Source organism: Sceloporus undulatus, chromosome 6, assembly GCF_019175285.1.
Source record: "Sceloporus undulatus isolate JIND9_A2432 ecotype Alabama chromosome 6, SceUnd_v1.1, whole genome shotgun sequence".
NCBI lineage: Eukaryota > Metazoa > Chordata > Lepidosauria > Squamata > Phrynosomatidae > Sceloporus > Sceloporus undulatus.
In genome coordinates this window covers 169,754,617-169,781,936 of record NC_056527.1, presented here as the reverse complement: position 1 = coordinate 169,781,936, position 27,320 = coordinate 169,754,617, and the positions used below count along the sequence as shown (strand labels likewise).

General features: G+C 52.6%; 3 protein-coding genes across 11 annotated transcripts in view; 2 read left to right on the top strand and 1 right to left on the bottom strand.

Annotated features, from left to right (window-relative positions):
• Positions 1–5,545, top strand: IDH2 (isocitrate dehydrogenase (NADP(+)) 2). The gene is made up of 11 exons (XM_042473140.1): positions 1–215; positions 691–782; positions 1,349–1,514; positions 1,734–1,894; positions 2,509–2,652; positions 2,866–3,002; positions 3,419–3,570; positions 4,242–4,354; positions 4,486–4,583; positions 4,805–4,897; positions 5,118–5,545. Exons 1-11 carry the CDS (start codon positions 107–109, stop codon positions 5,203–5,205), a joined length of 1,353 nt encoding a protein of 450 aa, XP_042329074.1. The 5' UTR covers positions 1–106; the 3' UTR covers positions 5,206–5,545.
• A 96-nt stretch (positions 5,546–5,641) lies between these two features.
• ZNF710 (zinc finger protein 710) lies at positions 5,642–25,633 on the bottom strand. Of its 7 annotated transcripts, none has more exons than XM_042473135.1 (6): positions 25,504–25,633; positions 24,302–24,452; positions 8,014–9,510; positions 7,318–7,509; positions 6,843–7,017; positions 5,642–6,624 (listed from the first exon to the last, which is right to left on the bottom strand). In XM_042473135.1, the coding sequence occupies exons 3-6, from the start codon at positions 9,478–9,480 to the stop codon at positions 6,452–6,454; spliced, it is 2,007 nt and encodes a 668-aa protein (XP_042329069.1). In that variant the 5' UTR covers positions 9,481–9,510; positions 24,302–24,452; positions 25,504–25,633; the 3' UTR covers positions 5,642–6,451. The 7 variants fall into 7 exon arrangements, with proteins under 7 accessions (XP_042329069.1, XP_042329070.1, XP_042329067.1 ...); XM_042473136.1 differs by having other exon boundaries at positions 25,578–25,619; XM_042473133.1 differs by lacking the exons at positions 24,302–24,452; positions 25,504–25,633 and adding an exon at positions 21,667–22,060.
• Positions 25,634–25,863: 230 nt separating this feature from the next.
• Positions 25,864–27,320, top strand: part of ARPIN (actin related protein 2/3 complex inhibitor) — a 9,104-nt gene continuing 7,647 nt past the window's right edge. For 2 of the 3 annotated variants that reach the window (XM_042475799.1, XM_042475797.1), the window contains exon 1: positions 25,864–26,100. In XM_042475799.1, coding sequence (XP_042331733.1) covers positions 26,000–26,100 — 101 coding nt within the window. In that variant the 5' untranslated portion in view covers positions 25,864–25,999. The remainder of the gene's footprint in view (positions 26,101–27,320) is intronic. The other variant, XM_042475798.1, reaches the window with a different exon arrangement.

Genomic DNA, 27,320 nt, shown 5'->3' with positions numbered 1-27,320 from the left:
CGGCGGCGCCGCCTCCCTCTCCCTGCCGCCTTGCCCTCCGTCGGCTGCCGCCGCTGCCGCCGCTGCTGCTGCTGCTTTCCCGGCTGCTCCTCGTCGGTCGTCGGCCATGGCCCTCCGCTACCTCGGCTCCCCCGGGGCCCTGGGCCGCCTCCCCGCCGCCTTCGCCGCCTCCTCCTCCTCCTCCTCCTCGGGGCTCTCTCCTCCGCGGAGACACTGTGAGCAGCCGGCCTCCCCTTCCTTCCTTCCTTCCTTCCTTCTCCCCGGGAACCAGGCCGCTCGATTTAGCCTGCCTGCTTGCCTACCTCTCTCTCCTCGGGGCCCGAGCGGGGAGACCGGCTGGCCCCTTCCCCCGGGACCCTTCCCCGCAGAAGGGCAGCCGGAGGGGACTGGGAGGGGGCCGGGAGGGGGGAAGGGGCCGCCCAGCCCTCCCTCTCTCTGGCAGCCGGAGGGCGAGGGCCGGCCTGCTGCCGGCGTCCTCTGGGGGTGACCTTGTCCCTTGGCAGCGGCCAAAGGGAAGGAGGGACTAGGCCCCGGCCCAGGCAGAGCAAGGCCTGGGCCTCCCCCGAGGATCAGCCTCCCCCTCGCTCCAGCTGGCCCCCCGATGCCCCTGGCGCCCAGGGCAGCCCCACGGGGTCCAGCCAGGAGGCTGGGCTTTGGCCTCCTGCCTTCACCCTTGGCCCTTCTCCCCAGATGCCGACCGCAGGATCAAGGTGGCCAACCCGGTGGTGGAGATGGATGGCGACGAGATGACCCGCATCATCTGGGCCTTCATCAAGGAGAAGGTACCTTGGCCCAAGGCTCAGGGGCTGCCAGGAAGAGGGCGCACAATGAAGAGAAAAGCAGCTCAGGCTGAGAAGACAACGGCCAAGGCTGGCATGATGGCCCTGGCCTAGGACTCTGTGGCACTGCCAGGCGGCACTTTGGGGAAGGCAGGCAGCCTGAGGCTCCTATCAAGAAAGGCTTTGGGTCTTGAGGTTGGCCTGGGTGGCAGTGCCCAAGGAAGGCCCAGCAGGGAGACATCCTGCGTGCGCAGAGATGGACCTTCCCTATGGAGAACCACGATGCCCAGGAGGAGTACCCCAAATGTAACCCCTGAGAGACCGAGAGAGAGAGAGAGGGAGGGAGGGGCCAGGCAGAGGACAAGAGAGAGGAATTTGTTTTGACAACACAAACCAATATGCCTCTGTTTCACCCATTTAGAGTGAAATGGGGAAGAGGTAGCTGGGAGTGTGGCTCCGTGGGGGGCATTGGCGCAGGGGTGCCAGGCGGAGGGGGCGCACGCGTCTCTTCTCCTCGCTGGCATTCCCACACGTTTCCTCTCCTGCGGACCCCCCTCCTCTGCCTGCAGCTCATTCTGCCCAACGCAGATGTCCAGCTGAAGTACTTTGACTTGGGGCTGCCCCACCGGGACCAGACAGATGACCAGGTCACCATTGACTCAGCCCTGGCCACCCAGAAGTACAGTGTGGCCGTCAAGTGTGCCACCATCACCCCGGATGAGGCCAGAGTGGAAGGTAGGCAGGGAGGGCTTCAGGGCTTGGGGGGATCTTTCTGGGCCCCAAAGGTCACAGTCCTTCCCAAGGCAAGATGCTCAATGGCCGGAGGGACGCACAGGCAGATTCCCTGTTTCTGGAAGGAAGGCCCCTGCTTTCATTCCTGAGAGCTCACTGGAGGGGCTGCATCCAGAGCAACAGAAGGGCTTCCTTCTCATCTATGATGTTCCTCTCCCCTAGAATTCCAGCTAAAGAAGATGTGGAAGAGCCCCAATGGCACCATCAGGAACATCCTGGGCGGGACAGTCTTCCGAGAGCCGATCATCTGCAAGAACATTCCTCGCTTGGTCCCTGGGTGGACAAAACCCATCACCATTGGCAGGCATGCCCACGGAGATCAGGTGAGTCCAAAGCAAGGCCAAGGTGGGTCTCCTGGCAGCATTGCAGGGAGGAGAGGAGCAAACACACAGTTGCAAGCCACTCAGAATTGGTGGGTCAGCAGAGGATGGCCACTTTGGCCGCAAGATGCCCATGGGATTGGACCTTAAGTGAGGGGTCTGCTCCTCTCCACATCTCCCAGAACATTGGTGTGTTTGCTTGTTTCACACCAACTCTGGGGAGCTTTGCACACTTTGCTCAGAACACAACAGCCCAAGGTTTGTAGGACCTGCCAGTTGCAAGCAAGACCGTGAGCAACATGTGAAGTGAGGAACTGTGCAAGAAGGGCCAGAAAGTGGCTCCTTCAGAAGGAGCTTTGAGCAACCTCTCAGCTGGTGACAAATCTCAAGGGCCAGATACCAAGTTTTGGGAAGCTGGATCCAAATGGAGGATGGAGCCAGTGAACCAAGTTACAGATGCTAGCTGTGAGGAAATGACAAAGTGGGGTGGCTGGCTGGCAGCCAGGGAGGCAGTGGGAAGGAATGCCAGGAACGCAAGCGTGGGGCAAATTAGGGGTAGGTGCTTGGGGCACTGAGGTGCTGGCAGGGTCTGAGAACCTTTGGGATTTGCTTTTCAGTACAAAGCTACCGATTTCGTTGTGGACAAGTCTGGGACGTTCAAGATGGTTTTCACTCCCAAGGATGGCAGCGGAGTCAAGGAGTGGGAAGTCTACAACTTTCCCAGCGGAGGGGTCGGCATGGGCATGTACAACACAGACGAGGTGAGGGCCCGGCCTTTGGCGGTGCTAGGGGTCCCTGCACTGAAGGGGGTCTTTACTGCTGTCCTGCTTAGATGAATGCTGTGTCCTCAGCGCTGGGTGGGGAGGGGGTGTTTGAGGACCTCTGGCCACCATGCTCACTACTCAGGGCCCTCTCCTCTTTCCCTCTCCTTCCCACTGAGTGCCCAAACCCCCATGTCTTCCTGCCTCTTGCAGTCCATCTCAGGCTTTGCCCATAGCTGCTTCCAGTATGCCATCCAGAAGAAGTGGCCCCTCTACATGAGCACCAAAAACACCATCCTCAAGGCCTACGATGGGCGCTTCAAGGATATCTTTCAGGAGATCTTTGAAAAGTGAGCCACGGGGCGGGATGGTGGGAGGAGGGTGGCTAGCTGAGATTTAACCACATAACCCATCGCTCTGCCTCTCTCCCCCTTCGAACAGTTTTTCAGTCTCTCCATCGGGTGGGAGTTCTTTGAGATGGTTGCCATTGCCAGGCATGGATTCTGGGCCTCCTGCCCTTGTCCTGCCTCTTATAGAATAACAAACTCACAATCATAGAGTTGGATGGGCCATGGCATCTACACTACAGCATCACTTTGGCTCATGTCCAGCTTATGAACAACTGTAATCCCAAGGCCCTTTTCACTGGTACTGATGCTGAGCCAAGTATCTACCCTCCTATACTTGTGCGTTTTATTTTCGTGGTCTAAACAAGGAATTTTACATTTGTCTGTCGATCATCCCCTGCTATGCCCTCTCCTGCCAGGCATTACAAGACTGATTTTGACAAACTCAAGATTTGGTACGAGCATCGCCTCATTGATGACATGGTGGCACAGGTGTTGAAATCGGCAGGAGGCTTTGTCTGGGCCTGCAAGAACTACGATGGAGATGTCCAGTCCGATATCCTGGCCCAAGGTACCATGTTGTTGTTGTTGGGGCTTTAGGAGGGATCCAGCCCACCTTGGCCTGTAGCAGGAGCTATGTGCGACCTCAGGGCCCATAAGAGGCTAGGGCCTCTCAAACAAGCCCACTCAGGCTCCCACTGGCCCAGTGGGCTCAGAAGCATGTCCGCTGACCTATACCAGCCGACATCTTAGGGTCTTTCCAAGACTCCTTGGTACTTTAACACATGTGCTCAGGCTTTCCAGTTTCCACTGGAAACCTTTTAAGAAACTAACAGCAGTGATGTTCAGATAAAGGGACTGCAGGAAGCAAAGCCAGAAACCTCTCTGTGCCCCCGACTGCCCTTCTAGCCTCTCCTGGGCAGTATCCCCTTTGCTGTGCCACAACGGGGACTAACTCCTCATCCTGGGCAGCTATGGCAGTTCTGCTAAGTGGGTTGCAGATGGGCGGTGAGAGGAGATCCATTTTGCTGTCCTCCTGGGGAAGATATAGAGACTTTGAGGGGTGATTAAACAAGGGAGCCATTACTAGTATGGGAAGGGGTCAACCAGCCATGTATGCTTGTCCGTCCGTCCATCCAAGGGAGGCTCCCCTCTCTTTTTGGGTGTGCTTGGCCAACTATGTGTTCCACAGGCAGGATGGACTGGCAGGGGCTTTCTAGAGTGGATTTGTTTTGCTTCCAGGGTTTGGTTCATTGGGCCTCATGACATCCGTCCTTGTCTGCCCGGATGGGAAGACCATTGAAGCCGAGGCTGCCCACGGCACCGTCACTCGCCACTACCGGGAGCACCAGAAGGTGGGTGAGCTTGGGCTGTGGGTGCATACACTCCCTCCCTCCTTCTGCTGGTTGCACCAAGAGCTGCTGCTTCTGACAGGAGGCCTAGCTGGCTTGCTCACTGGCCTTCTCTGTCCTTGCCTTCCCTGCAGGGCCGGCCGACCAGCACCAACCCCATTGCCAGCATCTTTGCCTGGACACGAGGCCTGGAGCACCGAGGCAAACTGGACAGCAACCAAGAACTCATCAAGTAAGGAAGGGGTCTGGTAGAGCAGGAATCCATCCAGCATTGCTGCCAAGGGGCAGGGATTTGGGGGGGCAGTGAGGGCATCTGGGGCTTTCTGTACCGGGTGAGAGGGTGTGCAATTCCTCAGGATGCCAAGGACAGGTCAGAGGTAGCTAGTGGCACTACAAAGAAGTATGGGGTGGCTAGATCCCAGGCCTTCTATCTCCACTCCTCTCCCATTCCAGGTTTGCTCAAACCCTGGAGAAGGTCTGTGTGGAGACAGTAGAAAGTGGGACGATGACAAAGGACCTGGCCGGCTGCATCCACGGACTGAGCAAGTAAGCCTCCCTCTGGGGACACCTCCTCTGGCCATGGTGAGATGGGGTGGAGGAAACAGCCCCTTTTTCTGCAGCGGCCAGGAGAGGTGCCTGCGCTGGGGTTTAGAGCATTGCCCCGCAGTTGCCACAATCACAGGGGACTTGAATACAGTCCCCCTCCACACTTCACTGGCCCAACATCCTTCACAAGATGATTTCTCCTTGTTTTGTTTGTTTCCAGCGTGAAACTGAATGAGCACTTTGTGAACACAACTGACTTCCTGGATGCCATCAAGAACAATCTGGACAAAGCACTGGGCAAGCAGTAAGGTTGGGGAGGCCTCAGGTGGGCTAGCCTGGGGAGGCACCGCACAAAGGCAGCTTACTTCATTCAGACAGAACAAGTGCTGGCTGGTCACACCTTGAGCCAGGAAAATGACTTTTTGCAAGCTGTTTTTCTAATGGTTGTCTTTTTTTAAAACCCTTTTCGCTGGCGCATGGCGGCCCAAGACACGGTACACCTGCTGCTGCTAAGGCTGGGTGGGGAGAAGCCCAGGACTAGGTGGCAGTGGTGCCATGCTGGGCAGCAGAAGTGGTTTTGTGCTGTAATTTGTGTACTGTGGTTTGGGCCTTATGGTGCCAAATATGACAATTAAAATGTAGCTTCCACACCCTGCCTGCTCTGTGACTGGTGTGGCAGCAGCTGGTTCTAAGTGGAGCAGCTCTAATTCCCAATGAAAAAGAGCCAAGCTGGCATCAGGATGCCTTCCACCTCCTCAATCCGCCCTGTCCTTTTGCTCTAGGAGCAACCAGCCAAGCGGTCCTTCTTCTGTCAAAGGATATTTATTTATTGCTGAACATCGTCATAACATGAAAATAAACACAGTAGATCTATGCACAAGTGGTACAATCCACTTTGTGGAAGAAGTCACAGAATAATTTAACAGGGCTGCTCTCTACCTCTCTGCCAGGAAGGTTGGCAAGGGGCTCTCTAGGGCAGGTCTGGGCACAGTGGTGGCCCTCCTGATGTTGTTGGACCCAACTTTCCCCTGATGGTGGCGAGGAATGATGGGCGGGGCGGTCCAGCAACACCTGGAAGGGCATGCTTTGCCCTTCCCTGCTGTGGTTCCACAGCCGCCCCTGCCCTGAGCCTTTCTTCTTTTGGTAAAGGGCAGAGGTAGCTTGTGTCAGGAGCTGCTCCAGTCAGACCCTGCAATAAGGACAGCCCAGGACCAGTGGCAGAGCCGCCCTGAGGACTCCTGCTCTGGAGAGGTTGCTCCTGGTCAGTCGTCACCACCGTCTCCTTTGCCAGGTTCTGCAGGAGGTAGAGTAAGGCAAGGGGAGCTTCTGGCCCTTCAAGGCTGGTGGGGAAAGTGGGACCAGCCCAGTGGAGTGGAGCTGAGAGAGGCAGTGATGGGACGAAACTTCCACAGGTGCCTCGCAGGGCTAAACGGGCCAGAGCAACCCATTCAAGCCGCACTTTCTGAAGCTCAAGGACTGCTCTTGGTTTCTTCTGCCACACTAGACCTTTGTGGAAGGGCAGGGAAGATACCTGTCTTTTTTTCCTCCTTCTCGCTACAACATGTTGTAATAGGCCATTTCCTTCATGGCTTGCTCTGCCAAGGCAGAGGCATCCGTGGCACTACCCACCACCCTGTAGTTGTACGAATTGTCCTCCTCATAGTCCTCCATCTCCTGCTGTCCGTCCAGCTCTGTGTGATCACTGCCTGCCAGTTCCAGCATGGGATCTAGGGGACAAGATAGGAGAAACTGAGCAGCCAGCCGCTTGGTAATAAAAGCCAGGAGTTTTCAGCCCCAGCACCCCAATCCCTCAACAAGGCTCCAGGCGGCCTGCAGAGGGCACTGCCGTGTCACCTTTGGGCAAGAGGAGGCCACAGGCCTTTCCTGAAGGCTCCTGGATGGGGGTCAGACTTGCATCTTTCTCCCGCCTACCTTGGCTGCCTACCTTGGCTGTCCAAGTTGATGTCCATCACACCATGCTTGACCTTCATGTGCCTACTGAGGTTGCCCTTCAGGTTGAACTTGCTGGAACAATAAGGGCATTTGAAGGGCTTGCTGCCCGCGTGGAGATGCATGTGGCCCAGCAGGTTGTACATGCGGTTGAAGGACTTCCCACACACCTGGGAGGGAAGGAGGCTGGTCAGCGGACAGACTGGCCTGCTTAAATCTGCCAAGGGTGGCAGTTGCTCTGGTCCCAGCTCTGCTCGAGCCTTGACAAAGCCACTCTCGGGCTCTGCACCAGCCTATGTAGCTGGAACAATCAAGGGAGACTTCAGGGGATGGATAATGCAGGGCCTCAGTACAACATATCCAAACATGCCCCGGACCCCATCTTTTGACCCCTTTGCTCCCCCTGCCACGCCAGTTCCCGGGGGCTACCTGCAGTCCCTGCCCACCCAGCATCACCTGCCCAGCTGTACCTTGCACTTGAAGGGCTTGACTGGTGAGTGGACAATCATGTGGGTCTTCAGTGTCTGCTTCTGCACAAAGGTCTTGAAGCAGATGTGGCACTGGTAGGGGCGGACGCTGGTGTGGATCAGCATGTGCCGCTTCATGTTTGCCTGCAGTGTAAACTCCCGCCCACAAACTTCACACTTGAACTCTTTCACACCCTGAAAGGAGCAGCAGGTGAACAGTGGAGGTCAGTCCCTGAATGTCCTTGGCAATTCCACCTCTGGAGCATTGGGGCGCTTCAGAGTATTGGAAATAGAAGCATCATGCCTGCCTGCCTGGCACCTCCCTTGAAAAGCCATTGGTCACTCATGGCCCAAAGGAATAGGCAGAGGCCAGGCTGCCTAGTGACAGGGAAGAGTGGCACTTCTGGAAACATCAGTAAGCCCACAAGGAGGTAGTCCTTGGGCAAAGGCAGAGGTGAGTGGACTGCAACTCCCACCATCTCTCACACCTGGCTATACAGGCTGGAGGGCAGATGTGGGGTTCAGTCCAAGGACCTCTGAAGGCTCACCCACCCCATTTGGGCTGTAGGCCACAGGGTCCACACAAACACACAGCCCCCCTTTTGGCATGTTCACAAACACTGCTGGAGGTAGGGAGGTTGCCTGCCACCACAGGGCCCCACGGGTGGGCTGAACCCCCTGTGTCCCAGTGGGGCCTACCTTGTGGGTCAGGGCATGCTGCTTGAGGTGGTGGATCTGGCTGAACTCCATCCCGCACTCGGTGCAGACGAAGGGGCGCACGTTCTGGTGCTTGAGCAGGTGGTTCTGGAGCTGGCTGCGGTAGTGGAACGACTTGCTGCACTCTGGACACGGGTAGAGCGTGGGCCCCTGGTGGGTGCCCAGGTGGCGCTTGAGCTGGGTAAGTGTGGAGAAGTCCAGGCCACATTCCACGCAGACATGGCAGCGGCCACTCTCATGCTTCCCCTCATGGGCCTTGAGCTCGCTGGGGTAGGCGAAGCCACGGCCGCAGAAGCGGCAGCTGTAAGGCTTGATGTCCGAATGGAGGAGCATGTGGCGCTTGAGATGGCTGGTCTGGGTGAAGGCTTTGTGGCACACCTGGCACTTGTGGGGCCGTGTGCCCTGGTGGGTGAGGAGGTGGGTCTGCAGGTGGCTGGGCTGTTTAAAGAGCTTCCCGCAGTGGGGGCACGAGTGGGGCTTGATGCCATTGTGACCCAGGATGTGCGTCACCAGGTTGTACTTGGAGGTGTAGGACTTCTCGCAGAGGCGACACTGCCACCGCTTCTCCACCAGGTACGAGTCATCAATCTGCACATTAATATCCAGGCGGTCCAGTTGCATCTTCTTACTCTGCTCACCGTGGTTCTCAGCCTCGAAGTCCAGGGGCTCCTGCCACATGAAGCCCACCTCGCGCTTGCCCTGCTGTGGGTGAGAGCCTGCCACCTGGTGCTCCACTTGGCTCAGAGTAGGGGGCGGGGGCGGCAGACGAAGAGCCTGGAAGCCACAGTCCCTGGGGAAGGGGGGTTCCTCCATCCTATCCAGCTGTACACTGTTCCGGCTGGCCTGCTGGGGGCTGGGGAGCCTCTCCTCATACCCAGCCAAGGATAGCTCTTCTGGCCCGAGCCTCCGTAGGTGCCGGAGGCGCCGGGGCTTCCTGCTGAAGGTACTGAGGTCAATCATCTTGGTGGCGCTGGTCTGGACCATCTGCTCACAGGCCGGTGCCTCTGGGCCTGCGGGCTGGGCATCCAGCTGTTCTTCGTGGTCTTCGCTTGGAACGCACATCTCGTACCTGCCCTCCTCTTCCTGCTCAGCTTCTCCTTTCTCGTGCTTTACCTTTGGCACCAGCCTCACAGGGGGCCTCTTCCTCCTCCGGGCATGTCTCCCAAAGGAAGCCTCCGCCTCCAGCCCCTCCTCTTCCTCAGGGGTCCCTGCCTGGCCATGGCTTCCATTTTCCAGAGGATGGCTGCTCTCTGACTGCTGCTTCAGTGGAGCTGCTGCTGTTGCTGCTTTGTTGTCAAGTTTGCTTGCAAAGTTTGAGAAGAAGCCTCCAGGACTGACTGTGGCCCCAAAGAACTCATTTTCTGAGACCAAGCCCAGGACTGCCGCTTGGGCCAGAGAGAGCACCACCACCGCCTCTGTCTGTGTCCCAGAGCTGGCAAAACGATCCATGCCTCACACCATCAAGTGCAGTGTCAACGTCTGCAAGGAAGGGACAGAGAAAGAAAAGCCATTATTCCTTTTCTCAAGCAGGGGCCTTGGGCCAAGAGAGCTGAAAGACCTGCACTATCCCCAATAGGCAAGCACCAAAGCTGCGGTGAGAGAAAAAGGGAAAGAGAAAGAGAAAGAGGGAGTTCTATCTCATCAAGCAGTCCAAGGTCCAAAACACACTGCAGAAATAATCCAATTTGAGACCACTTGAACTGCTCTGGATCAATGCCAGAGAATTCTGGGAACTGTAGTTTTGCGAAACATTTAGCCTTTACCGTCAGAGAGCTCTGGTGCTACAATATACTACAATCCTTAGGATTCCCTAGAACTGAGCCAGGGCAGTTAAAGCAGAAACTGGATTATTTTTGCAGTGTCTTTTGGACACTAGAGTGACCAGGATTTGAAAAAGAGGCTTCAGTGTAGTTCTAAAGAGAGACTTTGGTCCTTGAAAAGTACCGCAGAACTGAATGCATGGGAGCATTCTCATGTGCTGCAATCTCAGAAGTGGCTATTGAGATGTGTATGTGTTTGTGTTTAAGACAGACTGAGGCATGGGAGCATGGGAGTTCAGGACATCAGTGTTCTTCATAGATTTGAACCACTTCACATGCATGACAGAAGCAGAATTATTCAGGATAAACCTGCCTGTACTTTCATACAGCCTGATCAAAAGGATCTTCAGTTTGGAGGATCTCCCACAGCTCAAGGGGAAACAACACTCCTACAACACAGAAGACTTCCTACCTGGGAACAGAAAAAAGGGCTCCTGCCTAACAGCCACAGATTTGGTGAAAGAGGTGATGCTCCTCTGAGGCCAGGAGCTGAGAATGGCAGGGACATCCACCTAGATGGCCAAGGCCTCTGTGCAGCATTGCCACTGGGCCTAAGAGCACACACAGGCCAAGATAAGATATAGCAAGGGGTTTAAAGCGAGAGCCACGGGCTGGAGCTGAAAACCAACAGTTGCCATGATATTGGCTTCTTTCAGATGGAGGAGTAACACATACAGACTGGAGCCACTCATTAGGATTAATGAAATATGGTTTATTATAAAACTAGAGGGTACATATTGGCAGCTTTCAAGCAGGGCAAGCAACTCTACTGGGAAGTCCAAGGACTAAGGTAGACCTAGCAGTGTGTGACGAGCTTTAAACTGGAGGACAGGCCATATGAAAGTGAAGAAAGTTATGCAAAAATATGTCACACGTCCCCAAATCGGCAACTGAAGCAGAGGATCAGAAAATGGCCAGAATAATCCTGGAGGTGAAAGGAAAGAGAACGAAAGGAGCACAGGGAACGTGTGTGAAAGCCAACCAAGGAAGATGAACTCTCTCAAGGGAGCAGCATAGACTGCTTCTTTCCTGAAGGGAATTCCTTTCTAGAACAGCTATTAACAACCAACCTGGTTCAGGGGAGGGATTCCCCCCATCCTACAAGGAGCACGGAATGGGACCCAAGCTCCTTCCCATTGATAGGGAGCAAAAAGCAGGTGGTACACAAAGTGGGCTGTTTTGCACATGCTGGATTTCTCCCTTGAGAGGTGCTTGTGAGAAAGACTGGGGAGAGCAGAGCCCCCTTGCCTCCATTTTTGGACTCTGAATTTAAGTCAGGGGCATAAGAGGCATGAGGCAAACTTTCTTGTATGTTCCAAAGGGTACACAACCCAGGGGCAGCTGCTTAATCCCCCCATGTGCCCAGCGTTTTACTCTCTCTACCTTGTCTGGCTGACACTGAGGTTTTGTGGGTGAGAGTGCTGGGGATATGTCTGTTCTGAAAATGGCCCTGAAGTAGAGTCCCTTTGTAACAGAGAAACAGTGGTGCTGTGGGGAGGCCCCCTGTCCAGGTGAGATTCCATTCCTCCTCAAAGGAACAAAGCTTCTCCCTTTCTTGTGGAGATGGTGACAAGACAGATGAGAGGAGTGGGCGCACCAAATAAAGCTGGGACACTGGTATCTACAGGAGAAGCACTAGAGAGACCCAGAAGGCCAGTGGCCTCCATCCATTGCCAGGCAGGAACCAGACAGCCATGCCCTACAGAAGCTGTGTCTGCCCCAGAGCCCTTGCTTGCCAACCAAGTCCACCCCTCCTCACCTCTGCCCACCTTATACCCAGAGGCAACCCCTGCCCCTCTCTCTCTCCCAGGAGAGCCAGGCCAATAGTCCTGACATGAAACAGAGAGAGAGAGAGAGAGAGAGAGAGAGAGAGAGAGAGAGAGAGAGGCTACTTGGGTTCAGAGCAGAAGAACCAAGTCAGAATTTCCTACTTCTGACCCTTTAGGAAGCCATGAACCAGAGCTGAAGACAGAGTCCTAGTTGCTCAGGGTGAGGACAGTGGGTGCCAACAAGAGGGATGGGAGGGAGGGAGGGAGGGAGGGAGGGAGGGAGGGAGGGAAAGAAAGAAAGAAAGAAAGAAAGAAAAGGAAAGAGGATAAAGGGAGGTAAGCAGAAGCAGTGCAAGGTGGGGGAGGGAGCAGCAGCAGCCAAGACAAAGAGGAGGGGGAGAGGCAGGAAAGAGGTGGGGAGGGGAAGGGAATGGAATGGAAGGGGGGAAGGAGGAAGGAGAAAGAAGGAAGGAGGTGGCTGCTGGTGCTGGAGGCTGAGAGGAGGAGCGCAGGACTCTGCCCCACCAGGCCGCCCAGGCACAAGCAGAAGTTGCAGCCTGGTCTGGCGCTTGACCCATTTCTATGCCCAAGCTGGTGCAGAAGGGAGGGCAAGGGGTGCCTTCTTGCCTGTGCAGGAGAGAACAGCCTTGCCTCCTTCGGCCTCTGCTCCCATCCACACCCTACAAAGGCCGGCAGGGGAACCAGGGCTGCGGGGCCTGAAAACATCCCACCAAATGCAGCTACAGTTAGGTAGGGCATAAAACCAAGCTGAAAGAAAGGGCCAGGACCTGCCCCTGTCCCCCCAATAGGAGTCAGGTATTCCAAACACCCTGGCCCCATCCAAGCAGCCCCATGGAGCCAGGGCCCCACCGGGGAGCCTACCCAGGAGAATGGCCACAGCTACTGTGGGGGAACATCCCCTCAGCCTTTCCTTTCCTCCCCCCAGTCTCTCTGCCCTCCTTCCCTCCCTCCTTTTCATTCCCTCTATTTCTCAGTCTTGCTTCTTCTCTCCTTCTCTGGCTGGCTCCCTCATTCTTTCCGTTTCCCTAGCAACGCTCCTCTCAGCCTGGTGGTTTGGTCCTGCTGCCTCTCTTATCTCTCCCTTTTCTCTTTCATCAATCTCCTGATCTCCTTCTGTATTCCAGCGCCCCCCACCCACCCATCTTTATCTCCCTTCCTGCTTTCCTCCTTTCATCTCCTCTAAGGTCCTATCACTATTTGCAGGTGAATCAGAGTTAGGGATGCCCTTCTGTGCCAGAACAGCAGAGTCCTCTTAAACCCCCAGCCTTCCTAGCGGCCAGAATGGAGGGCCAAAATGCCTAGAAGGGTCCAGGCCATTCTCCACGCAGGCAGCCTTTCCCAACTGGCTCCAAGTGAAATCTCAGGGCCTGCCACCTATGCTGCCTCTCACACACACATGTGCCAACAGCCCACTGTCTCATAAGCTAAACGGGATGGGGGAAAGGTGTCACCCTTCCAAGAGAGTTCTCTCCTCCTCCAAAGTTGACTATCTTCCTCTCCTACAGGCCAGGTTCATTTAACACTTGCATCTCTACGGCAGGTGACTTCCTAGCAACAAGGATGCACATTGCCAAAAGATGCCCCTCAGTACTGCTGCTAATGATGCCACCAGTTAGCCAGATGCTTCCATTTCCACCGCTGCCCCTCCAGCATCAAGTAACAGAGCTGCCCACTCCTGCTACCACTTGTAAGTCCCATGTTGAAGCACTGTAGGCAATTGTCAAGGGTTGTCTGAAAAGTGGAAAACCCATGCCTACTCCACAAGCCCCGTCTATGTGCTTCTTGTCCAGCATGCTCTCTTTCTCTTTTCCCACTCCTCTTTCCCCTAACAGGGAGGCAAATTAGGAATACACCAAACAAGTGTGGCTGATGGGTGTGTATGCACACAAAAGGGGATAAAAGCATGTATTCCTATGTGGGATGTATTCCTATCCCACCTGGCTATAGGTGAAGCTCTCTGGTGCCAATGTTTTTGCTATTAGACACCAGTGACATGGACTTCTGAAGAGGAACTATGCACCTCCTCGAAGGTGTGCCCAAGTTCAGTCACCAGAAGAACAAGTGTTTAGGTTGCTGGATGCTACCCTTGGGGAGAGGTTGGTGGGACCAGGAGAGCAGCCAGGGCCCAGTGCACAACTGACCACTCACCTGACCCGCCTTCTGCAAGCCAGACCCTCCTTCAATAGAAATGCAGGCTCCTAACTCTCTGCCCAAAGCGATATGTTATCACCATAATAAGAGAAATTCTGTTATTGCAAAGGGCAGTGAGAATGACATTGGTGTGGCATTTACTGAAGGTTTGCATGGAAACATTCCCTGCTTGAAAGAGAGACATTGCTTAGATGCCCAGTACCTACAGCCCCTGAGCTCCCTGCTGAAGTTCCCCCCATTCTCCCTTGAAATTCTTGGGAACCCCAGGAAAAACTGATCCATCCTGAAGGCAGCACAGTACTTTAATGGGAACTGCTCTCCAGGCATAGAGCAACTGCTCCAACTGAAGCCATGGTGCAGACAGAGGCAACAAAGCAAAGGGGTCTTTCCAGAAATGAGTCTGGTCAGTAGCCTTGGGGAGGGGGCAAATGGATGGTGCTGTCTGTGGGCATCCTAGGAACAAGAACAAGAAGACATCAGATCTGCTGTCCTACAAGGACCCCCTCAAAAAACTCCCCTGTTCTCTTGCTAGAAAAAAGACAACAACTACTTCTGCTGAAGCAAATGGAGAAAGACTTTCAAGTTCCTCCTTGCTGAAATGACTTCTCTTCCTACATGTTCCCTGTCCTCTCTGAAAATAGAAACACTATTTAAGAAGAGGCAACAAAAAAGGGAACCGAATAGAGGAAGAAGGAAAGGGAAAAAAGAGCCTCAAGGGGGTGGAGAGAAACAGAATGAAAAGAGATGAAGAATAAAGGAGGGGGGGAAGAGAGAGAGAAAGGCAGGAAGGCTTTGAAAGGAGAGAATGGCTTCTAGCCTGAATAGAATGTGCGCGGAAGGGAGAAAAGAGAGACAGAGAGAACGCTTGAAAGGAAACAGCTACACAAAATGACCCCTGATTCACAGACTGTGCCAATCATGGCCACAACGGCTTTTTATTTTTTAAAACCCCCACCAAAACCCCCTTTTTCTTTTTTATATTCTCCCTCTTTCTTCCAGTGGAGGAGGAAGAAAGGAGCGAGGGCAAGAAGGAGAGTTAATTCTCAACCTAGTGGAAAATGAATCTGACCAAAGCTGGAGGAGCCACTTTCAGCAAACCTCTGTCTAAATAAAAATCACACATATCTCCAACAGAAAACAAACATGTTCTAAGAGGGAAGCTTCTGATTTAACAAACAAAGCATCCTACAGAAAGAAAACACTTTCTCTTTACAAATGGTTGGGCAACTGCTGGAAGGTAAAAGCAAGCACCCCAAGAATGATGTGAGCCACATCCATCCCAGGAGCACAGAGCGAGAGAGCTGCCAACTTCCTGCTGGATCTCCAACCCACAGAATATGGGGCAGCAGGTGCATCTATGTTTTGGGGTGGAGGAGGAGGAGAAGGGGACAGAAAGCCCTCTTGCCCACCCCTCAAAGGGCTCACATTGTGAACAACAACAAAAGTTTAACAAACCCTCAAGCATTCAGAGCAGCTCAAATCCTTTGGGACCGCTCCCCAACACTTTGGGCTTAGTATCATGGATGCAGAGTGTTGGTTCTTTGGTTATGGTCAATGCTGGAGGGCTCTCCTTCAAGGGAACCAGCTTATGGGACACCCAGCACCAGCGCCTCAGGCAGCGTAGGGGCAGCAGTGTCAGAATGTGGTCGAAGGGGCCAGAAAAAATATAAACAGTGGCATTTTTGTGGGGTTTTCAGGCTATGTGGCTGTGTTCTAGAAGAGTTTATTCCTGATGTTTCACCAGCGAAGATGCCAGCCACAGATGCTGGCGAAACATCAGGAATAAACTCTTCTAGAACACGGCCACATAGCCTGAAAACCCCACAAAAACCTATGGATGCCGGCCATGAAAGCTTTTGACTTCACATCAGCAGTGGCTATTGTAAGTCAAAGTGGGGCAACACTTGCAGAGCAATCATCAACCAAAGATTCTTTTCCTATTTTAAAATGAAATCAAAAACCATTTGTTGGGTTAAACAGCATCATGTAAATTTACCCAACATAATTTCCAGCATGTACAGTGTTCCTCAGCTATTTTGTGGCAACCTCTTCTCTCACTACAACTGAGCTGCTCCTTGTACTAGAGAGAAAATGAGGTCTCTCCAGGACCTCTAAGCACAGCTGTCAATGCCTTCCTCCACTCCAGCAGCTTCTGCACAGACTGGGGCCCTTCTTTTCATGGAGCCACATGGGATGCTCTGGGATCATGTCCATGAACACTGAAAAGCAACACTGGGTCCACAGTCTGTTAGAAGCAGAGACTGCATTCCCACTTTAGAAGCCCTTCTGCAGTCGACTGGGCTTTTTTTCAGGGAATATTTCAATGGATAGGCAAATAGGACTCCTGGAATAACAGGGGCTGGGACAATGGGAGCAGCCATAACACTAGCTGCGTATCTGGGCAGAACATTCCATCTCTGACATTCATTAAGAGACACCTACTAAGTCGTTTAAGGTAGAGGTCAACAGTTCTCAGCATCCAGTGGCCTCTCCCCCTGATGATGGCAGGGCCAAAAGGTTTTGCATGCACCCAGTGCAAAGCATCTAGCGCCCACTTGCCATGGGAGGCTTCCAGGAATAGAGAGGTAAGGCAACTATCACTTCCCTGTTCCACACAAAGAACCCCGAAATGCAAGTGACCAACAAATAAGGCCCACAGAGTCCAGCATTCTGTTCCTACACTGTCCAGCTTGTTGCCTCTGAGAAACCCAGGAGTTGGGCTGCCACATCCTCCTGCTTATGTTCCCAGCCATGGACATCCAGAGGCACACTCTCTACGGTACTGGAGGGGTACTTATGATGACCTATCCTTGATGAACTGGTCCAATCTCCTTCTAATCTCTCCATCATTACACCTTGTGAAGTGAGTTCCACACAATCTTCTGTGTGAAGAAGTCCTTTTTATCTGCCCACCTACCTCCATCAGTCATTTTCAGTTTACGATCCTGGATTCTAATATTATATACACGCGTGCATGTGTGTGTGTGTGTGTGTGTGTATGAGAGAGAATTCCCTATTCACTTTCTTCACACCATGCATAATTTTATTCACTTCCACAGCATCTCCTTTCACTAGCCCAAACGCTGTCTGTAATCTTTGCTCACAGGGAAGTTGCTCCAGCCCCTCGATCATATTGGTCATCCTCTTCCCTTTTTCCAGCCCTGCAGCCTCCTTCTTCAGGCACAAGAGTGTTCATGATGTGGCAGCAATATGGGATTGTAAAAGGGAAGCATATATGACAGTTACGGTTTTACTTTCAGTTCCTTTTCAATTTATGCCCAGCACAGAATCAGCCTTTTTCAAAACAACTGTCACACATTGTGTTGACAACATTTTCATCCAACTCTGCTATACCCCTATGTTCCCTTTCTTGGCCAGTTGCTGCCAGCTTAGAATCCCATTACTATAAATGTGAAACTTGGCTTTTGTGTGTGTCTGTCCGTCCATCCCAATATGCATCTCTTTACAGGTGTTTATACCATATCCTATTTGTCATTTTAATGTTCATTCTCATAGCCTGAACAACAGGGGATTTTTGTTGGGACACTTGGCCATCTCAATTCTTATGCTTAACTGCATAACTGAGTTTTAAAAGGAACCACAGAATAGCTGGCACACTGGATCCTGGGAGAGGAATGATCCCACTACCCTCCACATTGACTCCAGACATTGCCAAGGAATGGGGACAGGGTACACACACAGACACACAGAGAGGAACTCCTCACACTTCCTTAGAGGAAACTCTAAAAGAAAATGGCTGCAAATATTCCCAGGGCAAAAAGATGTCATGGCTATGCCACAGAAAGGCAATTATACCTAATAAAAAGGGACAGGAAATGTATCTGTAAAGAGACAAGTACCGTATATACCAGCTGACCTCCTGTATAAGTCGAGGGCAGATTTTGGGGCCAAAATTATGGATTTTGATATGATCCATAGATAAGTCAGCGGTAAAACTTAGGGGCATGAAGGATGTAAATGAAGGATGTAAATGAAAAAGCAAAGGAAAACAATGCCAACCAACTTACAAAATTCCATCACTATTTGTGCTCATACTAAAGGCTGGATGGATGAGAGAGTAGAAGGGTGTCAGTACTTCCAAGGCAAATTAAACTCTTGTCTTTCACCAGGAGCTGGTGTGTATGTGTGTGTATGTGTATATGTGTGTGTGTGTGTGTGTGTGTGTGTGTGTGTGATTTAAAGTACAGTACTTACATTGACCCATGGATAAGTGGACTCAGTTTTTTGGGGGTCAATTTTTAACCTAAATTTCTAGACTTATACATGAGTATATACAGCAATACTTCCAAATATTAGTGAACACATGCTGAGCAATACACACACACACACACACACGTGTGTGTCTGTGTCTATGTGCACCCCCTCCCCCCAATGATGTTACAGGCAGACCGAAACAGGAAAGATAAAATTAGAACAAGCCAACCCTCTTCCTTCTGTAATTCCAGCCCTCCTTCCTTCCTGCTCTGTTCCTGCCTTGGATCACCTGGGGAGGGTCACCACAAGGGAACGGAAGAGCAGCGGCTGTTGCTGCTGCTCCACTTCCATGCTCAGATGGACACAAAGCACTCTAGATCATTCACCGGGAAAGCAACCTATGACACTGTTTCCTAGTTATTACAGATTTAACTTGTATTATTATTATTATTATTATTATTATTATTAAATCCCAGATAATTTCTGCTACAAGTCTCACATGCTAGTTAATAAAGTTTTCACCTTTGTCCAAAGCACGGACCTAAGGGTACAAATGCTTCAAAGATTAACAAAAAGTGTAATACCCCCTTGAGCAAACTCGGCATAAGGATATTAAGGTAAGGCATTCTTCTTAAGCCTTTGAGTAAAGCAACCCCTTTCTCTAAACTGGGACCACCGCATGCCACCTCTATAACCACCAACCATCTCTTTTACCCACTGTTTTGCTACAAGAGAAAAGCTGGAGGAAACCAGGTCTACTCTTTGTGGACCCACTTTACAACTGAATGCCATCTTTCCCTTCTCCAGCAGGCAGTTTCTCAATGTTTTTGATTGGGAGCTCCCTTCTAAACATATCCTTTCTCTCAGGCTCCCATAGCTGCCCAATAGCCATACTGTTTTAGGCAAGCAAGAACACACACCTCTTCATACCGCTTCTATACTTCTTGCTACTTGGCAGCTTCCCTCCTCTTGGACCTTCAAGTGTCACCTCCGATCCCCTCCTCCCATGTCAATCCATTCTAGCGCCTGGAGCCTAAATATCCCCTTGCCCCTCTTTCTGATTAACCTGGTTATTGTTATTGTTGCATGCCTTCAAGTCATTTCTTAAGCCAAGATAATTTGCAGCCCTTAGAGGCAAAGATAAAACATTTTCAAGTCTCTGGTGAATTTGCAATATCCTCTGTTCTTTCCCATATGCAAAAACATTGCAAACACTCTTCAGTTATAAGGCTCTACAGAAGGAGGGTGTACTTTAGAGGAAAGAAGAGGAAAAGTTGCTTGTGAGTGTATGCTTTTGGGTGAACCGTGCACTACTTTTTACCACTGTGGGTGCATCTCCTAAGGATGTCACTTTTCAGCCTGTTGCCAATCTATGCAAGAGCAGATTATTTCACACAGGCAGACCCCACCTGAGTGGCCTCTTGAGGGTGACACCTGTCATGTCCCTTCAGCCTCACCTTGGTTACGGAGCAAAGGATTACTGAGATAAAAGACTATATACTATCACCAATATTATCAAAATAAACACAACAGCTGATAAATCATCTCTAGCAAATAGGAATTCTGGTCTTAGCGGACCATCTTTATCTAGTAGAACTAATCTTTTCGGGGGGAGGCACTTCTCACCTGTAATAAGACACCCACCCTTGTCAGATTTTTCCTCTCAAACTGTGCCAAGGAGGATGCTCCATCTTCCTCAGACAGCCTTTTTACTGCTGCATAAATGGAGCTTAAAGAGTTACAGGTGCTATTCCAAAGAGCAGATGGGAACTTGAAAGCCAGGTTGATTCAAAGGTGCATCTCTGTCTGATCTATTGCCAGACAGAGCAGAGTTATACCTTTGGTCAAGGTGAACAAGCAGTCCTCCCTGCCTCATCTGTTTGCTGTGATCCATCTGGGGCAGACCAGAGGATCATCACTCTCAGTGCACACTTGACAATTAAGTGAAGTCGAAGGCTTAAGTGCAACAACATTCACGGGAAGATGAATTTGCAGTGTCCACTCAGTCAAATACAACAGAGGAAAACCCACCACTTCAGCCAAGGAAGGCACATGAACAACTGATGTCTTTCTTTAAGAAGCCTCCATTGTCCACCACACCAGATTTTTAAATGCCATCATCACTGGACAGGTTACCGTGCAAAATCTCCATCATCTGTTACTTTTTGCAAATCTGCCTCCCTGGGCACAGATGAGGGCTACCTTTTTCCAGGTACTTTGGGCAGGTGGGGGGGGGGGGAGGTGGACAATGGGCAGGAAGGGAAGATAGCCAAGATGTATAGTAATAGTAGAGACCAACCCACTCTGCAAGAGCAGATCCTGGGGGCAATAAGTCAAAGCATTTCAAGACCTAGAAAGCCAAGATGGAATGAGACCTCAGACATCAAAACAGCAGGAGGGAGCAACACCAGGCAGCCAAGATGCCACAACTCAGCTAACAAGCCCAGTTTCTCCTAGGCTTTTCCTCTCTTCCCATTATTTCTTTTCTTCTGTTGCCATTAAGTGAGAAAGGATGGAAAGCAAACCAACCAAAACAACAAAAAGGGTTACATTTTTGATAACACTGGAGAAGCGGGCATCAGCTTTTGATGTTCCAAAGAGCAAAGTGCTCTGTCCAAAGTGGCCCAACCAGGCTTTCCCAGCTCCTTCAGTGATAGAGAAAAGAGCTCCACATTGCCAGAGATAGCTGAAAGAGGGCAGCAACACACCAGCGCTGTGGGTCTCTGCAAGGCTGGTGCCACAGTTATCAGTGGCACCCTTGCAAGAAGCACCAGCATGCTGGGCTTTTCAGGGCTTACTCTCCCATCAACCAACAAGACCTGGATCAGGCTGCAAGAGACTAGCTTGCCTGCCTGTCTGCCTGCCTGCCCTCCCTTCCTTCCTCCCTCCCTCCCATCCCAATCCCCTCTGGCCAATAATTGCTATAAGAAAAGTTCATTACAGCCGTGATGGTGAGGGTGAGGAGGAGGAGGGAAAGCAGGAGGGAAACCAAACCCACCAGGCACATTGCTTGGCCAGGGCAGTGTGAGAGCACAGTCGCGGAGAGAGGCAGCAACAGGTAACCCACCAGATGACTCCAAGCAGCCAGTCCAATGGGGGTCAGTTCCATACCATGTTCCCTCCTTGCCTTATCCCCTGCCAAAGCCAAACTTTGCACACCAAGACAGGCAAGCAGGTAGGAGGGTGGAAAGGAAAGTTGCAGCCCAAAAGCTGAGGCAGCAAGACAGGAACAGTGTCCTCGAGTGTGCGCTCTCACGTGCTGCAAGACAGAGCTGCAGCAGGAGTCAGGCTATGTGCACCTCCCTCCCTCCCTGCCTGCCTGCCTTCTTCCTTCCTTCCTCCCTTCCCTCCTTCTCTCTCCCTTCCCTCCCCCTCCCTCCTTCCTTCTCTCTTCCCCTTCTTCTGCAGACGCCATCACTCTTTTCTCTCACTCCCTTTCTCCCCCTGGCAACAGGAGCTGGGATGGAGGAGAGGCAGTGCCAGTGGAGAGGCAAGTAGCCTGCCACCCGGGCAAGATCTTGGGGGCTTCTTGCAACCCCTCTTCTCTGGACCTGACCCCAGCACCCTTCTCTCGCTCAAGAAGTAGCGGGGCAGAGGTGTACGGAGGGGCTTGGTTCAGCTCCACCAAGCTCAGCCGGCTGGGGCGCAGGCGAACTCACCCTGGGAGTCCCGAGGAAGGAGGCTTGGCAACGGGGGCGGGCAACCCTACTTCGCCAGAGGAGGAGGAGGAAGCATGCAAGTGGGCAGGCAGGCAGAGCTGGGTCGGCTCTCTCCTCCTCTCCTCCCAAGGCTGCTGCTGCTGCTGGTGGTCTGGGTTCTGCTCCTGCTGCCCATCCAGCCGCTGCTGCTCTTCGCTGGCTGCTTCTCTCTGCTTCTTTCTCTCTCTCCCTCTCCTTCTCCTTCTCTTTCTTTCTTTCTCTCTCTCCACCCCCCCCTTCGCAGTTCCCTTTCTCTTTTTTCTCTCTCTAGCAGGAAGGAAGAAGGGAATGAGGCAGGGCTGACGTGAAGGGATGCAAAACAGCCCCTCCTAACTCAGCTCTGAGAAAAGGGGGAGAGAGAGAGAAAGAAAGGAAGGAAGGAAGGAAGGAAGGAAGGGAGGGAGGGGGGAGGAAGGAAGGAAGGAAGGAAGGAAAGAAAGCAGGCGCAGAGGAGGGAGAATGGCAGTGGCAAGCGCTTTTATCTTGCTTTTGTTCCCTTGCTTCCTCTCTCTCTCCAGCCCTGGCCAAGTTTTCTTTGCATGCTCCTTCCCCCATTCCCTGTAAAAAACCCAAGAACTGCCTTCCCTTGCCCCCCTCACTCTCCTTGCACTGCCTTGAATGGAGAGTGAACCAAGCTCTCAAGTGAATCAAGCTGGGCCTCAATGCCGCTGCCTCCTGGACATGCAGAGGGCAAGAAGAGCAATGGTCAGGCCAGGCCAGCTCTGACAGGCAGCCCCCTCCTGGCTCAAGAGGGCCCACATGGCAGGCCACTGTGGAGCAGACCCAGGCTCATGTAGGCCAGGGCAGGCAGTGTCCCTCATCACACAGAGCTCTCCTGGCTCTACCTGGAGGGGAAAGGACCCTTCCTCCTCCTCCTCCTTTCCTCCCATGAACCTGCTGCCATTGGACATGTCCAAGCCTGACTATGAAACGTGGAATAAGCCTCTTCTTTTCCCACTCATAATTTAGCAAACCGCTTGCACCCATACAGGTTTGCATCCTTCTTCCACTGGGAAGCCAACATCACAGCCCTCCCGAGTGTGCCATGATGAAGCGGCTGATGGTCAATTGAAGCTTTACTGCATTTTTTAAGGCAACCTGATAAAAGTCTGTCTCCTTCCAGCCTTCCTTAACCATCCCCCTGATGCCAATGCTGCTAAAAAAAACTCCTAGCTAGACAGAAGCAAGGAAGAAAAGGAGGGCTGTCAAGCATAAAAAGACTTGGTCAGAGGAATGCCCATATCTGAAAGCTGCCATCACGCCTCATTCTTCTCCAGGTTGAACATCCCTAAGCAGCCTCTCAGCCATTCCTCACAGGTCCAGGCACTCCCAGCTCATTAAGACCACAACCTCCTAAGACCCTTTAGTCCTTTTCACTTGCCTTTCTGCCAAGCCAGGCCCATGCTGCATTAGTGCTTTTTGTACCCTAAATGCAAGACTCCCCATTTCTCTCTGAGGACCCTCTCATCATGTTAGCTTTGGCTTAGGGTTACGACTGTCACAATCCCCAATGATCTTGGTACTGGCTTCTACTGTGTTGGTTATCCTTCCTTGCCTTATTTCACTAGTGAAGCTGCCTCAGGGCAACTGCAGAGGAGAGGGAAAGAGGCCTTTGCTGTGGCCAAAAGTGGACACAGGGAGATGGGCAGTCACCTATGACACACACGCCACTTTTGAGTCTGGTAGGATAATATGGTTTTGTGTTGGGCTCTGCCAGGGCAATGGGATGGGGGGGGGGTTAAACTAATGTTGGTCAGAATAATCCTGGAAAGGGACTTTATTGCCACTCCAATAAGGAGAAAAATGGGAGAAAGCTTAGTGCCTTCTCTAAGCCCCACCCTCAGATCTTGTCAGCTTTAGTCTCTAAGGCCCTAGCAGAGTGACAGGCCAGAAAAACACATGCCAACCACCACCACCACCTTAATAAACAACCAATGCATTTTCCTGAGTGTAGCCTCTAAAAGCAATGCTAGGGGGGCTGTCACTGAAGATTCAATGAGTGGGTTCCAGTGCTGCCCCTGGAATCCAAGCCCTGGTTTGGGAGGATGTTAGCAAAGTGTCTGTAATAACAGAAGAGGGAATTAAGTAGTTCTTGGATTGGGAGGGCACTTGCACCACAAACATTGTGGCATTATGCTTCCTTTAGCATTTCTAGGCCTTTCCCATCTCCAGCATCCCTGAGTCCTCTTTTGTGTTTCCAGAACTTTCTAACTCCCAAACTGACTTTTCTAATAGCTAAGGTGAAATGTTTTTAAGGTCAAAAACACAGTGCAGAAATAATCTGGTTTGAGACTGCTTTAACTGCTCTGCCTCAATGCTAGGGAATCCTGGGAACTGTAGTTTTGTGAGACGTTTAGCCTTCTCTGTCAGAGAGCTCTGGCGCCACAATAAACTACAACCCCCAGGATTCTCTAGCATTGAGCCAAGTCAGTTAAAGCAGCCTGATACTGGATTATTTCTGCAGTGTGTCCTGGCCCTAAGTGAGCCTTCCATCTACCAGAACCCCTTTGAGAACTTTCCTGCACAGCTGCAAACCAGAACGAAGCAAGGCCCAGGGGAGCCTGAAGCATTTTATGCCCCTGTGTGGTTTACTTACTGTCTCTGGACGTCCACTCCTGAGCGCTCAGGAGGAGCCCTTTGGCCGGTTGCTGGATGTGCCGCCTCTTCCCCGGAAGGCCACCAGCCTCGATCCCTCCAAGAGACCCGGCTGGAGAGGTGCAAAGAAGGTGCAGTGCTTCCGACGGCCTCTGCACAGAGAAGGGAAGGAAACACTGAGAACAAGATCCCCACTGATTTGTCCCAAGATAGATATAACCCAAGCCAAGATTTGTTTTTCGGAAGAGTTGCTGGGTATCCCCATGGATAAGCCTAGAAACGTGAGCTGAAAAACTGGCACCAAACACCTCCTAGGCCAGCTGAGTGCAATCAGTGCTGCTCTCTCTTCCAGCCAGTCTTTGGGGTGAGCCAAAACCATGACCCTTTGTGAAGGCCAAGGCTTTCATGGCCGGCATCCCTAGGTTTGGGTGGGGTTTTGGGGGGGTTCTGTGGCCATGTTCTAGCAGAGCTTCTTCCTGACGTTTCGCCAGCGTCTGTGGCATCTGGCATCTGCAGACTTGGATGCTGGCAAAACGCCAGGAATGAGCTCTTCTAGAACATGGCCACAGAACCCCCCAAAAACCTAGGGATGCCGGCCATGAAAGCCTTGGCCTTCGCAAAGCCATGATGCCTGCCATCATTTTGTAGGTTCTCTGGCATTGCTTTCCTTTGCTTCATCCTTCGCTGCAGGTCCCTAGGTTTTACCCTCAACTTATCCCAGGGTTGTATCAAAATCCATAATTCTGGCCCCAAAACCTGCCCTCAGGTCGACTTATAGTCACACACACACACACACACACACACACACACACATACACAGGTATATCAGTATATTGAAGAAGACTCACTTAAAACTTTTAATTGAGGAACAACAACAAAGATTTTAAATAACCCAGTTTGGTCCGGCTTTTCAGCATCCTGGCTCAAAGGCTATGGAATTCTGGGAGTTGGAGTTTGTGGTGGGGCCCACAGCGGAGCTCTGCTCTGCTCCAGGCCCACAACAAACTCCAACTCCCAGAATTCCATAGCCTGAGCCAGAAAAGAGTTAAAGCGGTGTCAAACTGGGTTATTTATCTGGGAGAAGTTACTTTTTACAGCTCCCAGAATGCCTCAAAACCACAGCAGCCGCTGGGCGTCGGTTCCTTGTGCTGCAGCTCCCAGAATCCCCCAGCTGAGTGGGCCCTGCAGCCCAAAAAGCATTACCTCAACCTCTTATAATAATAATAACAGCAGCAACAACAATTATTAATAATACGAAGAAGAGTGATAATTCTGACAGGAGGAGAAGGCCTCCTTCCTCCGCAGCGGCCTCCCTCGCAGAGGCGTCGTGAAGGAGGAGGAGGAGGAGGAGGACACGCCCCCGCGCGCTCATTTGCATACGCCTACATGTGCCAATAAGCGCCCTGCGCCCTCCCGCCTTTTTTCCTCTCAGGCACGAAGAGCTGGGCGTGGCCTCTCTCAGAGCGGCTCAGCCAACCAGCGACGGCGCCGGGCAGAGTGGCGGCTCTGCGCCAGCCAATCGCCGCTCTCTCCCCTCCCCTCCCCGCCTCCTCAGCGGCTCCCTCAGCGCTTCCTGCCCACTACTGTACTAGGCCCAAGTTCTGTGAGGGTCGGAGCCGGTGCCTTGCCTTCTCTCACACAGACTGGGAGCTGTTGCGCAGGCGCAGTAGTAGGCAGCAGGAAGCAGGCACGGGCCGCCATGAGCCGCCTCTACGACCCGCGCTGCCTGAGGCGGACCAAGGCGGAGGTCCACACCGAGCGCCTGGAAGGAGGGCGCTGGGAACCGGGAGCCTGGCAGCGGTGCGCGCGCCTGGGGGGTCCCTGAGCATGTGCAGAGTGAGGAACCGCCTTGGCAGCCCTGCCTCAGCGCTTGGGAATCCTGGGAGGTAAATGCCTCACGAAACGAAAGGAAAACCCCGGGATCCCACAGCATTCGGCTCCCAGAATCGCAGAATTTCTGTGGCATGCTGGGAGTTGTAGTTCGTTGGGGTCCCTCCGGCTCTCTCTCCTCAGAGGAGGCTAAATACCTCACGCAATCCCATGGCATGTCCCCGACGGAAGGTCACGCGACGGCCCCAGGAGCCGCAGGGATCTCCCCGGTTGGAGCCCTGGGCCATGCTGGCTCTGGAGGCCAAGGTTCGGGCCCCGGTTTGGCCTTGTAGACCCCCTCTCTCGGCCTCTGGAGGAGTTGCCAAGGAAGCCCCATGGCAGCAGGGCTGCCTGAAGCAGAGGCTCCCAGGAGCAGGGCCTGCGGAGGAGTTCCTGCATGGAAGAATCAAGGGGCTGGGCTGGACCAGGGCCCTTCTTGGGGCCTCTGGGAGTCATTCCCATTTCCCAGCCGGGCCTCGTTCTGAGGACTGGGCTCCAGGTGCCTGGAGTTTTCTCTCTCCTGGGAAATCAAAGGAGGGAGCAGAGTCAGAGGTCAAGCGAAGGCGCTTTGTCCAGCAGGGACTGGTCACTGGTCCAGAGCCAGGAGAAACAGGGCCTTTGGGCAGAGGACATTCGCTCAGGGCTGCAGCCACACTAGAGAGACAACCCGGCTGGGCACCACTTTTCAGCATCCTGGCTCAAGGCTATGGAATTCTGGGAGTTGGAGTATGTTGTGAGCCCAGAGCCCCCACAACATACCCCAACTCCCAGAATTCCATAGCCTTGAGCCAGAAATAGAATCATAGAATCATAGAGTTGGAAGAGACCACTAGGGCCCTGATCCAGTCCAACCCCCTTCTTCTGCCATGCAGGAACTCTCAATCAAAGCATAGAATCATAGAATCATAGAGTTGGAAGAGACCCCAAGGGCCATCCAGTCCAACCCCCTTCTTCTGCCATGCAGGAAATCCAAATCAAAGCATCCCTGACAGATGGCCATCCAGCCTCTGTTTAAAGACTTCCAAGGAAGGAGACTCTATCACCCTCCGAGGAAGGAGTGCATTCTACTGTCGAACAGCCCTTACTCTCACGAAGGTCCTCCTAATGTTCAGGTGGAATCTCTTTTCCTGCAGCTTGCATCCATTGCTCCA